Source organism: Amblyomma americanum, chromosome 2, assembly GCF_052857255.1.
Source record: "Amblyomma americanum isolate KBUSLIRL-KWMA chromosome 2, ASM5285725v1, whole genome shotgun sequence".
In the NCBI taxonomy this organism is placed as follows: domain Eukaryota; kingdom Metazoa; phylum Arthropoda; class Arachnida; order Ixodida; family Ixodidae; genus Amblyomma; species Amblyomma americanum.
The window spans coordinates 9,839,400-9,855,399 of record NC_135498.1 but is presented as its reverse complement, the minus strand read 5'-3'; the positions used below and the strand labels follow the sequence as shown (position 1 = coordinate 9,855,399).

The 16,000-nt window shown below is 52.4% G+C and overlaps 1 protein-coding gene across 49 annotated transcripts in view; it reads left to right on the top strand.

Moving 5' to 3' along the window:
• Positions 1–5,849: 5,849 nt before the first annotated feature.
• The window catches only part of LOC144120523 (basement membrane-specific heparan sulfate proteoglycan core protein-like), a 329,407-nt gene continuing 319,256 nt past the window's right edge, over positions 5,850–16,000 (top strand). For 46 of the 49 annotated variants that reach the window (XM_077653044.1, XM_077653039.1, XM_077653041.1 and 43 more), the window contains exon 1: positions 5,853–6,036. In XM_077653044.1, the coding sequence (XP_077509170.1) occupies positions 5,962–6,036 (75 nt within the window). In that variant the 5' untranslated portion in view covers positions 5,853–5,961. Of the gene's footprint in view, positions 6,037–16,000 lie in introns of all 49 variants that reach the window. The other 3 variants (XM_077653043.1, XM_077653042.1, XM_077653040.1) reach the window with 1 other exon arrangement.

Here is a 16,000-nt window from a genome sequence, read left to right as displayed (position 1 = left end):
ATTGCACACGGGGGTACGTGCAGAAACGTGCAGTACATAAGCAGCGACGCCACCGTAAACTCTCCATGCTGAGGCGCTAGGGTTGACGGTGGATCGCGCAAACCCACGCTCTGTGATCCTACATATGCTTACTCGTATCGGCTGGACGAAGGAAATGAGGGCAGTGCGGGATGGCAACGCATAAGCGGCGTCGTACGTTTTCACTCAAGGTGATCACAGACGCGTACCCTTACACATATATAGTGAGGAACAGCACGAATGAATCACTAAAGTGACCTCGAAGACATCTTGCGGAAGAAGAAAACGAGGAGAAGCGAGTTCGAGACGTTGCATATTCGATGGGGAAACGTCATTCGAGATTTATTATGACACAACCCATCTGGATGATTCACGGAAGCAAACAAATGTCATGTTTAGCTAGCTAACTAAGTGCAATGAGGAATTTATAAACAAAACTGGGAGACCCCAGGCTTCACGACAACTGACAAGTAACGAGAACCGAACGTGGGTTCAGCAGCTTCTTTCTTTAGGAAGGAAGCCTACACGAGTTTTCGCCCTCTGAGGTGAAGTGTGTGTGTGTGAGAGAGAGAGAGATAGGTCTGCCAGCTCTGCCACATTTCCCTCATTCGCCAGATCGTAGACTGGAGGCCTACTCAGATCACACGACCACGTAGGGGGGGGGGGGGGGGGGGGGGGTCACTTTCATCGCTAATCGCCTGTACAAAATCACCAATAGTATCGTGCTCAGTGGAACTCTGTTGGATAACAGACTGACGTGGCACCTTTGTGTTACGACATACAACGACATCGACGGTGCTATCTGTGGGCTGTTTCTGCATAATGGCGTAAGACAGGAGCTGCGATCGATGTCCTCGGTACTGCGCCCTCTGCATGCAATTGCTCTAACGAGGTGCTCGAATACTTCTCTAGAACAGGAGGTAAAGATGATGGTGATGAATTTTTATGGTTCAAGGGCATCTGTGGCGAAAGAGCGCCATGGCACAAGGTATTTCCTTCTACTCAAGATAGTTTAAGACCCATTTTTCAAGCATTTCACCCCTTAAGCCGAGTACCAGGCCAGGGGGAAAGCTTGTACCCACTGTATCACCCGTGGGTACCCGGCGGCAGTGGGAATCGCGCTCCGCACCTCCCGCGTGCGAGGCGGATGCTCAATTGACTAGACCACCGTTGCGGTAAAGCGGATGTAAATAGAGTGGGAATGCTGTAGGCACTCCTGAATCAGGTCATTTGCTATGCATAAACCTCACTGAACCCGTATTAAGTGCAACTTTCCAGCCATTGTGCGATGGTACCTGTGATGATTGTGACTGGGAAGTTAAAATAATTTAGAGCGCACTTCTGTGCGCAACTTTTCGCATGTCTTGTGCTGTTAGCTTAGAAACAGGAGCAGCGCTTGATGTTCAGGTTGCTGGTGGATTATGGCGGGGCAGCGAACGAGGCAGATGAGCCACTTACAACAAAATAAGGAGCTCTTCGCCAGGGGAAGCTTAATACTAGCTCAGAGTATTTGAAGTTCGAAGGCGCTAAGACTCTTCTTCAGAAATGTTAAACAACCTTGCTTGTATTTCCTCCCCAGGAGCTAATTTGTTGGCATTTTTAAAAGTCACCTTTAAGCAGCGCGAAACACAGGACGTAGAGGAAGAAACACGAGACGACACGAGCGCTATCTAACAGAGTTGTTAGACAGCACTCGTGTCGTCTCGTCTTTCTTCCTCTACGTCCTGTGTTTTGCGTTGCTTAAAGACACGAGCGCTATCTAACAGAGTTGTTATATAGCGCTCGTGTCGTCTCGTGTTTCTTCCTCTACGTCTTGTGTTTCGCGGTGCTTAAAGATGAGTCCATTCCAACTCGCCCAGTTTTCGGTTCTCTTTATAAAGTGCTGCCGCCTATGTTTTCTCTTTCGCGTTTCATTCGTTGCTGATAGCACAGGCGGTCGAGGTTAGTGCCAAAGTTGTATATCTTCAAGCTGCTCGTACGGGTTCCTTGATCACTGAGCGGGACAAGAAATTGTCGCGACTTATACGTAACACGTGGCGCAAGGAGCGTGCTTAGATGGACTAAGAACGAAAACCACGCAAAGGACGATACACAGGGAAGAAGTAGACAGGACGAGCGCGGACTTGCAACTGTTTATTGAGACACATCTTCCTTCCATCACCAAGCCTACGCATGCGCAACAAGCAAACTCTATCTTATCGATATCAAGAACTTCAGCTCCTTCTTGTACAGATAGACCGAAGCCTCGCTTACACACTTCTCGGGCCCATATGTATCAATCTGCCAGGCTTCGATGACCTCACGTGTTTTCTGGTCTTTGGCCCTTCCGATTATCTTTGTACGCTCAAAGAGTGGTGTGCATTTATTGTCACAAGAAAGACAGTGTTTGGGCAAATGCATGCCGCTGTGAGAGCCCAACGAATTTTTGTGTTCTTGTAGGCGCTTATTAATGCAGCGTCCCGTTTGTCCCACGTAAACTGAGCCGCAACTAAGCGGGATTTCATACACTACTCCCATTCGACAGGACACAAACTTGATTTTGTGGTTTACACCACAGCCTGCTTTTGTTCTCGTTTCATTGTTAGTTAGCGCGCACAAACGGGACAGCTTACAAGGCGCCGAAAAGAAGATTTCCACACCGAATTTTCTTGCCACCCTCTTCAGGCCATGCGAGGTCTTATGTATATAGGGCAGTACTTAAAATTTCCGCCTCTCACGAATGCCAGATTCTCGAGCGCTAGAAGTTGGGATGACGGTTTTCAACAGAGACCCGGCAGCGGCCTGCAGAAGCGTGGCATGGGTGGCATGGTTCCTTGCACCCGCTGAATAGAATAACTTGGCAGAGATTGTCGATTATACCTCATAGCTCTAATCGAGAGTAGGAAATGAACTAAGGCGGGGTATGCAATGTGGAGAACCGGTGGCCTTTCAGCGTCTGGCTGTCGGGTGGATTATCAGAGGAAGGAAGGATAGTCGGGGGTGGTGGATGAGTCAGATGAAGAGGAGAGATGAAGAAACTAGGACATGATGGTCGCGGTAGGCGGTGAGTGCGGCTGTTCTTCTGGGAGAGTTATTCGTCCCTGAGTTTACGTAACCGGGTTGGCGGTGGTGGTGGTCGTGGTGATGATGATGAGTAGACCACTGCCGTTTCTACTTCACATCGGTGTCGTGAAATCTCAGAAGAAAAGCTTAGATTTGGGCGAGTTGGTAAGCATTCATGCTGGGTGAACAGCGCAACAAAGGCGGGACAGAGGCTTGTCTTGCCTTTGTCCCGCCTTTGCTGCGCTGCTCACCCAGCATGAATCTCAGAATAATCCGGGAGGAGCACCTCTCCGCTATCACTGCTGGCCGTGCAAAGAACGCACGCAGAATCAGAGCCTGTGCGGATTGCGTAATGGTGCGCCACCCCGTGGCGACGGAGCCGCGCCGCAGGTGATTTCCGCGTGTGCGGTTGAAGGCGCCGCAGCGTGGTACTACATCCGGCCTCCGCGGATAGTGCCGACGTTTCTCTGCAGGAACCCCCTTGGATGCTGTCGCGATTCGCCGGCTCCCGCTCGCATCTGACCTCGCCATCGCGCTGGTGCAAGGGCTTGGAGCTCGCGCAACAAGCGCTGAGTGTCAGTTGGCGGGAAAACTCCATAGCGACAGTTTCGAACGACTTTTAGGCACCCACACGTTTCTTTCTTCATTTATCTAGCTACCCTCGACGGTAGCAGCCATCCGTTCGTGCGTAAACCCACTCCTCCAAAAATGGGGTGTACGCAACAAAAGTGGGAATAAAGCGGCTAAATTTGTAGGGGAAAAATGCAACAACGGCTGTTACAGCGGTACGAGTTGCACAGTAAATGGCGTGACAGTAATCGTACAAATTCAATTAAAGGCGTGCCAGAAAAAAAAAAGCATACTTAAGCATACAATAGAAGATTTGATAGGTTTAAGGACAAGAAAATAGAGCTGTTCTGAAGGCCAATTGTCAGGCCTTATTTTGTGATGACTTGAAAGAACACAGCTGGTGCAGCGTCGCTGAGGACATGTTTGGTGAAAGCGCATACTGGCTGCGGTCACGGGCACATATACAGGGCGTAGACTGGTCCGAATTTGTCACTGGTCCATATTTGTATTGGGCTCGACCTAAGGCAGGGTAGGCGTGGCGAGAGGACGACCGAAGGGAATAATAATAATAATAATAATAATAATAATAATAATAATAATAATAATAATAATAATAATAATAATAATAATAATAATAATAATAATAATAATAATTGGTTTTGGGGGAAGGAAATGGCGCAGTATCTGTCTCATATATCGTTGGGCACCTGAACCGCGCCGTGAGGGTAGGGATAAAGGAGTGAGTAAAAGAAGAAAGGAAGAAATAGGTGCCGTAGTGGAGGGCTCCGGAATAATTTCGACCACCTGGGGATCTTTAACGTGCACTGACATCGCACAGCACAAGGGCGCCTTAGCGTTTGCCTTCATAAAAACCGAAGGGCAATGTGGCGCAAAAAGAGACACTCGTCCGCATAGGCGGTTCATGACGCACAGGACCTATCGCTGTCGGTCAGCCGTTGACATTTAATGTTTCTCACTTTCGAAGCGCAGCTTCCGTGCCCTTTCCTAAATTCGAATAGTACCTACTCCACGTGTACCTGAGAAGGGCGGAAAATAGTTACCATTTCACTGCTCATATAATTTTAATTGGTTTATTTTAGCATTGCTCGTTAGTATACGGCCACTACTATTGCGTTGTCAGCTGACGTCAAGCGCGTTTAAACTTTTACGAATCCACCATTTGAGAAAATTTACCTCATGGTGTGCCAAACGTCAAGCGTAGAAAAGCTGCACGACAGTGGCCTCCGGCGGTAGACAACGCACTCCGAACGCGTCTCGCATCACCTGACTGATAGAGAATTTGGGCAGCGTTATGCTGTCCAGCATTCGGTGTCAGAGCACCTTGTGCAGGAGAGGGAGGCAGCAATGCTTTAGTGAAATGACATGTCCGAACAACGGTGGAGCGGTTGACCTTCTAGGGGCTTTGCTTGCAAGATGCAAGCGATGTGTCTCACTAATTGTGATTATAGCCGTCGTTGAGGTCAGTGAAGTGGAATGGTCCACCTCTTCCGCACGCACGGCATCGCTAATCTTGCACGTTGGGCTAGTTGGTGTGACGTCGCAAGGCATCGGCAGTCTGTAGTGTAACTGGAAACTTTCATAATAACCCTCGGTCAAAACGCATGCGAAGAAAACCACGGGGGCTTGGCGGCGCAGTGGCCTCTTCTCAGTGAGCTCTCTGAAGCGGAAGATCCGCCGAACACTCCCGGGTTAAGGTTGCATGCTTCGGGTTGACTCGGCCTCTGCCGCACTCGAGTAGGATGTTCCGGCCGGGCCTGCTGTCGCTGCTGGCGTGTTCGCCACCCCGACTCTCTCCGCAGGGGCAACCGGTTTCGCTTCTCCGGCGGGACTCCCTTCCCCCAGTCTCTCTCTCTCTAAGTCCCGGTCCAGTGTTTTCTTTCGCATCTTCTTCCTCAGCTTCTCCGTGACAAGAACGCCGCTCCTGGGATGGGAGGGGGTGCGGCGGAGGACTTATCAAAACACACCACGTAGCTCACGTGTATAGAGCGGCCATTAAACACCGGCGGTAGGTACGGCAGAAGATGGCGCAGAATAAACAGAAGAGATAGAGTAGAAAAGGAAAGCCGCTGCGTTTTAGGAAATAAGCGCGCGTGCTGCGATAATGCGAAGGGGCGGCGGTGGAGGAGGAAAGGCAGCGGCGGCCGCTGCATTTGACGGGACGGTAGTGGGGGCGCTGTACGCGCCGGCGTGCTCAGAGAGGGCGCGAGCGCGCCAAAGAAAGCGCTGGTTCAAATCTGTCGGCGGCAGCTCAGCGGCAGTCGGCGTGGTGCGTGTGTCGACGCCGGTTCAGCCAGCATTCGATGTCCCACGATGGCATCGCATCGCAGCCTGCTACTCCTCGGGCTGTTGTTGGTCGCCGCCGCATGCCTGGCTCTCGGCAAACAGGTGAGTTCATCTTTCATTCTTGGCCCACCGTTTTCTTTTGTATCTTTCCCTTTGCTGTCCTGCTTCTTGCCCGCTATTCTGTCTTTGCCGCTGCGAATCGTTAAGTGTTTCGTCCCGGTCCCTGCGCTAGGCATACAGCGGGTTTCGCTTGGATAACAGTGGGCGTGTTTTGCGTTGCACATGTTGGGCTCTGTCTTCAACGTGGACTTGGCGCTGGCGTTTAAAGTTCGTGTCGCAGGCTTCCTCTGCTGTTCGCGTACTACAAGATAACGCCCACGTGGAGATTCTCGGACACGCGGCTCTTACGCTCATTCAAAGGGAAAGCGGTCACCTTTCGTCGTCAGTTCTTTTTGACGGAATGCGGCTGCACGCGTATCGGAGAGATGCATTTAGTTGACTGTTTCGTGCTTAACTGGTACACTAACCGGACGTACGCAACCGCGAAGGTGACGCGGCTTCCGTGGGTGCTTAGCAGTGTTCGGGACTGAATAAGAACTCGACACAATCTTGCGCCTTCGGTAGTAACCCAGTTGAGGTCAGCGTTATAATAACGCCAAGTATGAGGCGGTGCGAGGAGCGTCCGAAGACTGTCCGCTGCTTCCGTTCGGGTCAGGGACGGGTAGACAGGGGCTAGCCTTCGACATTTTTTTCCCCGGTGCTGCAGTACTGAGCACAGTGGCGAGGAGCGCTAGAAGTGAACTCCTTACGTAATTTTGGCCTCATGGCGGTGAGGGTGAAAAAAAAACAGCAATGGCCCTGCTCGAAAAAGCGGCGACCGCGCCGGCTAGACAGACGCGCGTCCCGCTCCCTTCGCCGCGAGCGAACCACGCCCCACGTGCTCGCTCGGTTTTTTAGGAAAGGATCTTGTTTCCGCGTCCTCCTCTCCGCCGCGCGTTGCCGCCGCCGCACTCTCACCCTCTTTGCTAATGTCCCGCGTGCGGCTTTTTGCTGACGTTTCGCTAAAAAAGTGGTTGCTCTCTTTGAAAGAAGCCAGACGCGTGTAACTGTCTCGGCGGCGTGGCTGCTTGCCCGGCGCGTTAATTCTCCCCGTTCCCGGCAGCGTTACGCCCCAGTCACTCGGGCCGTGCTGCGGCTTTCGCTGTCCCGTTCCTGGAGACGTAGGACTGTGTGCCGCCTACGAGCTTCGTTCGCTCACCGAGCGGCGGATCTGTTGAGCGCGGGTGTGGCTGAGCCTTGAACTGTGGTTTTGCAAAGCGAGTTTCACTCGGAAGAGCCGGCACATCTGTCATCTTTCGAAACGTCGACAGCCGACATATTTTCCTTGAAATCCTTGCATGGAACATCTTCAGCACGCCCTTTGCGGATATTGGCTAGCTTTAACAAGGTATATTCGCCAAGGGAAAGCGAGCTGCGGCTTTGTCAGGTTTTCTCGGCACATCCGCTACCCCCTCTATATTTACTAGGCAGGAATAAATTAAAATTTGAATAATATGCATGCGTGGGACATTAACGAATACAGTTAGTACCAGTATTTATATAATTGACACCAGGGCTACGATGCCCGCCTCCGTTTGATCCGACTCGGGAACGTTGCTTGCCACCAACACTTTGGTGCACCACGACTCCTCTTCCACCGTGTTGACTGTCTACACACTTTTTTTCTCCTCTTACACCCTTGTGTGAAAGGTGTCGCTCGGCACTCTGGAATGCCTGCTCCGTTGGCGGGCCGTCGATTCATCACCGCCTTCTCGGTTCCTTGTCCCCGTATTGCGTCCGTATTCGGAGCCTCTCCTTTGGTGCGCACCGCAGACCGCCTTCCGTCTGCCTCCCCGCCTGCTTTGCTGTTTCGGGGGTGACAGCGGTTCGTCCGTAATCGACCATTTCTCAGCACGGATAATTGGCTGCCTTTTCTCGGCGTTCCTCCGTGTTCGCCGCTGACGTGACAAGCAGCACGCGAGGACTTGTCGCACGCCTGGTTTCCGCGTCTTTCGGTCCGTCGACGCAGAGTTCCCTGCTGGGTGCTCGCCTCAGCGCACTGCCTCTCGCGCAGCCATGTTCCTAGCTGCGCCTGCTGTTCTGGTTTCGTTTCATGTAAACGGTGTATCGAGGTGCTGGAAGTGGTAAGGGAATATGTCTGCTTAGGACAGGTAGTCGCCGCTGATCCGGATCATGAGAGTGAAATAACTAGAATAATAAGAATGGAGAGGTTGTCTCAGATCGTGAGTGGCAGTTTACCAATATCCCCCAAGAGAAAAGTACGGCGGCTGTATCTTTCCTGTACTCGCCTATGCATGGAGCAGAAATGTGGAGGCTAATGAAAAAGGTCCCACTTAAGGACAGCACAGCGAGCTATGGAAAGGAAAATGATAGGTGTAACGTTAACAGACAGGATGAGGGCAGAGTGGGTGAGGGAACAAACGCGTTTTAATGACACCCTAGTCTAAGTCAAGAGTAAAAATTGGCCTTGGGCAGGGTATGTAATGCGAAGGCAAGATAACCAGTGGTATTTAAGTCGAACAGTTGGCGGACGACCATTGCCTTTGTCCGTGAACCTTGTAGCCAATATAAAAAAGGGCCGGGAACGGAGCCGGACTCCACATTCAATGTCTCCACAAGGGCCGGAGCTCGCACACTCGGCGGGTTAGCTGTCAGGGGGCAGATGAAATTTTATTTCTTTCCAAAAGAAGTTAATAGCATATACAGCGAGAAGTCCCAAGGTACAAGACCGCAGGTGGGACCTCGCATTACAATAAATCTAAATACACAACTAATCAGTGAGCAGAAGCTACAAAGTTAATATGGTAAATATGGTGAAGTTAACATGGTTAAGACGCGTCTGAAAAAAAAGCTTTCGCTGCGCCGAATCAACGCTCCTTTGATAATTTCGTGGCTCGACTCGACACAGCGCTGTTATTGCTCTCTAGGGCACACCTGGTCGATAAGGGATCGTGATTATTCTCTACCTCTCTGATGGCTGGTACATACACAACTGTGGTCGTTCGGGAACAGTCGTTTAGGAACAGAACAAAGGCCTTGAGCCCTTGACTAGCAATGACTGTCGCTATTGCTTTCAGCGAAGCTTAACTGGACTCCAGTTAATGCCTAGAGCTAAGTCGCGATAACGCAAGCCCCTCCTGGAAAGTTGGCAACATGTGGAGGCATGTCTGCGCAAAGTTAAGAGCCATTCGAGTGAGTCCATTCTGGATGCAGAGCAAGTATCGATGCCGAGAAGCGAATGGGCCATTCATGCGACGCCGTTCGGCCGATAATCGATTCGCCAGCGCGATACGCTCTAGTACAGCAGTGGAAGAACGCGATGCGGCTGCGATCGCGTATGGTGCGGGGCTCGGCCTGCGCGACGCCCAGGTAACTCGAGGCAAGTAGATAGCCTCCGGGCCTGCCCCCTCATTACGCAACATGGTCACAGGCAGAACTGGCTGCAGCTTCCTACCTTATTACAGGGAGGGAGGGTGTCGGACGGCTACACAGTTCTCAGTCTAGTGCGCGCGGCCGCGTCCTCTGCGACTGGGCGCGACGGGCCTACGCGATGGTGTGTACTACGGCGACCGGTCATTTCGTATGGGCGTCACGCAGCGGCGTGTTGTGTTTTCGGAGAAACCGGAATATTCTCTGGCCTCGGTGTCGCCAGTACAGACGACGGCGGCCGCAGCCGCCGCTCTTCTACTGCAGCGGTGGGCACAGCATCGCTAAGCCGGTTCTTCGTCGCTCATCTTAATGTCTGCACTGGATACTCCCCCTTCCCCCCCCCCCCCCCCCCCCTCCGCGCTGGTGCTTTTCTTTTGAGCTGTTTGTTTCAAGTTTTCTTCGAGACGCAAAGCTTGCGTCATACGCCCCTCGTCTGCTCTTTCATGCGGCCGCGTCGACCCTGGTCTTTTTTCGTTCTTTCCTGCTCGCATATAGGCGGGCGGGTTTGAAGAGGCTCTTCCGCGACTCCGCTGCTGTCGATGCCGCTGGCTGGTGCTCAACGAGGGGCTTCCGAATTTTTTTTTTTTGCTTTCGCGTTTCGAACACGCCGCTCCGCTACCGGAATCTCGATCGTCGCCCCCGGACCCGCTCTGCGTAGCCTCTCTCCGCTTAGTTTTTGTCGTCTTCGCCAGCCAGACCGGAGCCTTTCCTTGTTCGCACCCGATAAACCTCGCGACGCGTTATCTGCAGCTCTAGGCTCCCCATTTCTTCATTCACTTATAGCGCCATTCGGCGGACCCTTACGTCGCCGCAGAGGCTTTCGTCTCCTAGCGTCCGCGGGCTGTAGGTGTCTCTAACTGCGACGCTTCAAAATTGAGTGCGTCGTCGCGCTCTATAGAACACTCTCGGGGAAGGAACGTGACCGAAGAGACCCGGCTTAGATACTCTTCTATATGTTGCGTGGCGTCCTCCGCATGACGTTCAGTGTTGCAATACTAAATTCAAAGCATTAATGACAAGTTCAAAGGACGAGTGCTTTGCGGATGTCAGAGGCGTGGCAGATTGCGACTGGTCGCTTTATAGTTGGCTAGTATCATAAACCTGCTTCTTGAATGCGCTTGAACTTGAAGAAAGACCGCAGCCGCGCCTTGCACGTCACAACAGTTGCGACACCTGTTAGAACCGTCGTAAATTCCTCGGTTTACAACCAGGTTTCTCACATACACGCCCGAGTAGGAAACTGCGTTCGTTGGTCGAGCGGTGTCTATTTGCAAGGCGCTCTGCTGGTTTCGTCTCAGTTGCTCTCGGGGCGGTCACTATATAGCAGTCATTTCGTTAACTGAATATAAAGGGTCGAGCACGTCGCTGGTTTGAACAGTCGGCACTATAGCTGATCATACCAGACCGGCGCCAGCCAACCACGCCAGAAGGAAGGTGTACGGAAAATATATTGTATGCGGACGGAACAGGACAATGTCGTAGAGGAAAGAACGTTAAGGCATAATGTAGGCGATCTAGGCAAAATGTGTGGAGGTGGTGAGAGTTTGTACTTCGCGATGGTTGTGTGGGTCACATGTTACACAGCGCCTTGGTTCGAAAAAAAAACAGAATTGAACATTTCGGCGAAGCGTGCTTAACTGATGTGGCGCAGCCAGACACCCAAGGAACCATCTACATACTTAAGCAGAGTGTTTGCTCGAGCAAAGCAGTTGAGGTGACTTCAACCACATTGTCGAGCCCGAGTCCCGTCGGACAGAGTGAAAGCAAGGTTCGCGCCAGCGAATCGGCTCTGGCATGACTCAAAGAGCTCCAAATTTCGACTTCATTCCATTCGGCCACAATACAGGCGCAGGGAAAGTCCACAAAAGGCATCCGAGTGCTTTACGTCGACTCTCGTAAAGATTCCCGTCTCGTGAAACAGCTTTGTCCTGTGTCCACTCCCTGCACCGGTAGTATCTTTGAGCATGCGAGAGTTCCTCCGCCGCTTTTCTTTATTCGTGTTCGCCCTGCGTCCTCCACATTTCCTCCTCTCCTCTTCGTCCACTCGTGGCACGCCGACGATGCGGGGAGCGCCGCCGCGGCGGGCAGCTCCTCTCGTAACGAATGTCCCGCGTTATCTTATCACGGTCGCAATTGAGCGGGGCGCGGACCCGCACTCGATTCCTCCTCCTGGGACGACGGCTGAATTGGCGTGCTGCCGCCGCACTGCTGGTGGCGACATTGCTCGTCCCGCTGGGGACCTGGTCCGCGTTCCTTTCATGCACACTCATTTCGTGTGCCGTGTACGCCGGAGGTTGGGGGAACCCGTGACAAACACGGCGCAGTTCGCACGGGGCGCAACGAGCTGAGATTTCTCTTCTCCCCCATCCCGAAAGGCTTGTAGTATGTTTGCACTCTTCCTCGCAGGACACTCTCGTGTGTCTGTCCCCTATCTCGCTCTCTGCCGAGATTGAGGGGCCTCTTCTGTGTGGTTTCGCGTCCTCGACTCACAGACAAGGAAGACATTGCTAGAGTTGGGGCAAAAAAAAAAAGTATGTCCACAAGGAACTCCTTCGGTGGCGTGCGCGCAGCGTATCTTTTGATACATCTTTCCTGGCGGCCGCCGACGCGGCGATTTGCCTGATCCTCGCCATCTCGGCACCGGCTCGCCGTCTTGTGTCCCCCCCCCCCCCCCCCCCCCCCCCCGCCCTAGCCTGGAGCGCGGTGTCGGCGATAAAAAGGGCCCGCGCGGCGCGTTGACGCACTCGCGCCGGATGCTGCACGTACACACAGCGTGCCCTGGTGCCTTCCCGTGACGGTCACGTAATCGGACGCCGGCACCTGCGACACTGTATCGCGCTGCTGCTCGTGAGGTACCTCGCATGCACTGCCTGTACGCCTTATCGTCCACCACTTGTGTGCGAAGGTGAAGGCTATAACTATTCACCTTCGGGACGTTTCGCTTTTAGCAGTGTTGCAATTTTTTTCTTTCCCTATCGCAGTGTCTCGCGGTGAGCATCGATCAGTGTGATAACTGACCGCGAAGACTTGAGCAATCTCATCGTGTACGCATCTTCAAGCTCGCGATGAGAAAGTCTCGGTCACGTACGTCAAAGGTGACCCTGCATGCGCAATCGTGGCATTCACAGCCCGTATGTAGCTTTCCTACCGCAGATCAATTGAGCAGACCACAGTAGGGACGTGAGGGGCCCGTTATGACATACAAAAACACATAAGCCAAGAAAGCATAGGGGAATGTTCTTCTTTTCTTGCTGTGATAGCAGCAAGAGTGGCACTTGGGGAAGATGCCGACGTTATCTGCACGAAGGAAAGAAATTGTATGTGAAGTGTCCCCCCTCCAGAAGCCTACCTTCAGCCTCCACGAGTGCTCTGCCCATTCAGCACCGAAAATAAAAAAAGCGACGGAGAAATCTAATGCAAACTAGGTGGGAAATCAAATCGCCCTCCAGAAGCACGAGCCAGCCCACTCCCTAGCTAGGCAGCTGATGTCACCGCAGCCACCTTCACCCTTCAAACTCTGTGGCGAGTGTGAAGCCTAGGATTACAGTAAACGCATTCAATACAGTCAGCATCAAACTGCTATAGCAGCTTTCACACATCAGATTTCATGACCGTACTCGAATAAATTTTAATTTGTGGTGTTGGTAAATTAGAAATTAGCAGTTTATTTTTTTTTTACTGAAATATAATCGATTATGAAGCAGAAGGAAGACGAAAACTCCCAAGATGATTATCACTGCGTAATGCGTGATTCAGTGGCACCTTTTGAAGTATTTTCGTTTCGCGTTGCGAGAGTGGCACCTGTGCGAGAACCCGTTATTTTCATTTTTATTTTTACTGTTGCTGTTTGTAGCTTTCCAATCCGTAATCTTTCAAGTGAAAAGTCGTTCTAATTTTCCATTCACCATCACTAATCTTAAAAAGAACACTCCCCTTTGCTTTCCTGGGTTTTGATGACTGTTGGCTTGCTTGTAACGTATCGCGGAACAAGTCACATTGGCATCGTGCGCTACAGTGAACTCTGCCTTCTTTCTTCACTATAGTCTCACTGTACCCACTGGCGTTAACTCCGCTTTGCTCGCAAGTCTTCGGAGAAGGCAGAGCTTGAAAGGGTAGGCTGCGTGAGGGAACGTGCAGTATACAAGGCGCCGGCTCGTAGGCGCCCCCGTAAGTTGGCTGTCTAGCATAACCAGCTGGCTTTTGCTGCTTCTTAGGTTGCGGAGTCTGCATTGGGGCACATGACCTCGCCCGTCGCCACACGGTGGTTCAGATCACTTTGTGCACTATCGAGGTATATATCGCGTATAAAAGGAGACAATAAGACAAAAGTCGCATGCAGGTGGCTCTGCTCGATTTGCTGATAAGCATCTGACGCATCTCCCATCCCATGGTTCGTGATTTCGGAACAGGAGAGGGTTTCGCAGTGCTTCCGCGACTGGCAGTAAACACGCGCAAGTTTTGTGCCAAGCAGCGTGAATTGTAGGACGTGGAATGTCGCGCTCTTTGAATGCCTCCAAGTTCTACAAGGATTCGGTCACAAGGGGCTCATTGATGCTGGTTCTACGTAGATCTTTAGTCTCTCCGTCGTGAGCCATGAGAGGGAACAGTATGAGGATTCGTTCAGTGAATTCTCCGTAATTGTGTGGCACTCTTTTTCTAACTGTTAACCGCTTAGCGTATAATACCTAAATGTAATTCTCAAATATAGGGGAGAAATAAGAAAATTCGCAATTCTGCACAAAACGTTTGTTCCCTCTCGTATTGCTCACAACTGTGCATATGTGCGTAGTCCGTGCGAAACACCACCGCTCATAACTGTAATCGCGTCCGCTGGCCCTCTCAATTACGTATTCGAACCCACTTATGTCCACAGGGTGCATATAGCTTAAGTTCCCCCCGCACCTGGCGCGGCTTGTATGGGCCGTCAATCCGCATCCGCTGAGGCGCGGTTCTCGAGCACTCGAACCTTAAGAGGGAAGGGCCTCTGTAAAACACCCGCTTTGTGCTGGACTATGCACCGGCCCCGCTTATGGGAATTGATTTGCTCTCCTTTCCCTCTCGCGTGCTCTTTAGGACCAGTGTCCGCGCGCGCCATTGCGTGACGACGTCGGAATGGCGGACGCGCATTTACGCCTCCAAGTTGAACGCGGCGCTGGCTTGGCTCGGAGATTGAAACGTGTGGGCGCGCTCTCCCTCGTCGCGGGGACGATGAACGAAAGCTCTCTCTTTCGCAAGAGTGGCGACACGGTTCATGCATACGCACAAGGCACCTCGAGAGGTGCAAACTCGCCGGGCCTATATAGCGTGGCGTATAATTGCGGCGGGCCGCGGCGAAACCCGCAATTATCCTGCGTTCCCGCGGTGACTTACGCCGCTCCTCCGTAGCGCGCGGGGGCCACTCGCGCTGCTTGCCCGCCCCGCGGCAACGTATAACGTTGCGCTGCGCTCCTCCGTTCATTAGGCCGTGCCAAGTTTCCGTTCTAGCTCGGCGGGTAAATGCGCCCGAGCCTCCTACCTGCCGAGGCGTGGGGGGCACTCCCACTGCGGGTGTCTCTTGGACTCCTTACCGTTGTCCCTTGGAGCTGGTTTGACTTTCCTCCTTTAATCTTTAACCAAATGGAAGGAGATGAACCTGCCGAGGCGTGGGGGGCACTCCCACTGCGGGTGTCTCTTGGACTCCTTACCGTTGTCCCTTGGAGCTGGTTTGACTTTCCTCCTTTAATCTTTAACCAAATGGAAGGAGATGACCTCTGTTTATTTACTTGTCCGAGAGCCCGAGGGCCGAGTATGGCGTCGCATTCGGTCTGTAACCGCAGCGGTGGCCTAGTGGTTTGCGCATCCGCCTCGCATGCGGAAGGTGCTGGGTTCGATCACCAGTGCATCCGGGTACCAGCCGGTGACAAGCTTCCCCCCTGCCTGGTGCTCGGCTCCTTTAGGGCGAAATGCTTGGGAAATGGGTCTTTGAAGTTACCTTGTGGAATGAAAACTACCTTGTGCCATGGCGCTCTTTGGCCAAAGCTGCCCTTGCGCCATAAAAAGCAATCATCATCAAGCATTCGGTCTAAGATTTTCGCCTACTCGTGCTCGCTTGCTTGAACATGCCACGAGGCGTACGTTGCAAGAACATTGACTTGATTTCCCAGTATTTACTACGGCAAGACTGTGGACGCTGGAGTTCGATCATTTGTAACGACTCCGTGTTGATATTTCGAGCAAGATCACGCGTTGAGTCGAATAACAGTCGCACCTGACCGCAGCATACATATATCGATGGTGATTGCACGCTGTCGCCGTGGGGAGAGGTTTTGCTGCGTGGGCGGAAACGGTGGGAATAAATCGACGGTCCCGGTGCCTACCAGAGAATTAAGTGACGGGTTAATGAACCACCTTTGGCGACACGCGGTAAAGATGTTTTTGAACATTCCGGGGCCTCAATTAGCCGTGGCACGACCAAACGAGACCCAGGACGACCTCGCATGGGAGTACGAAAGCAGACGCGGCGTTCGTGTAATGGCTGTTGCAAATGAGCCCGCTGCGTTCGGTCGGGGCTGCAAATGACCTCCAGCGTGGCGTATGT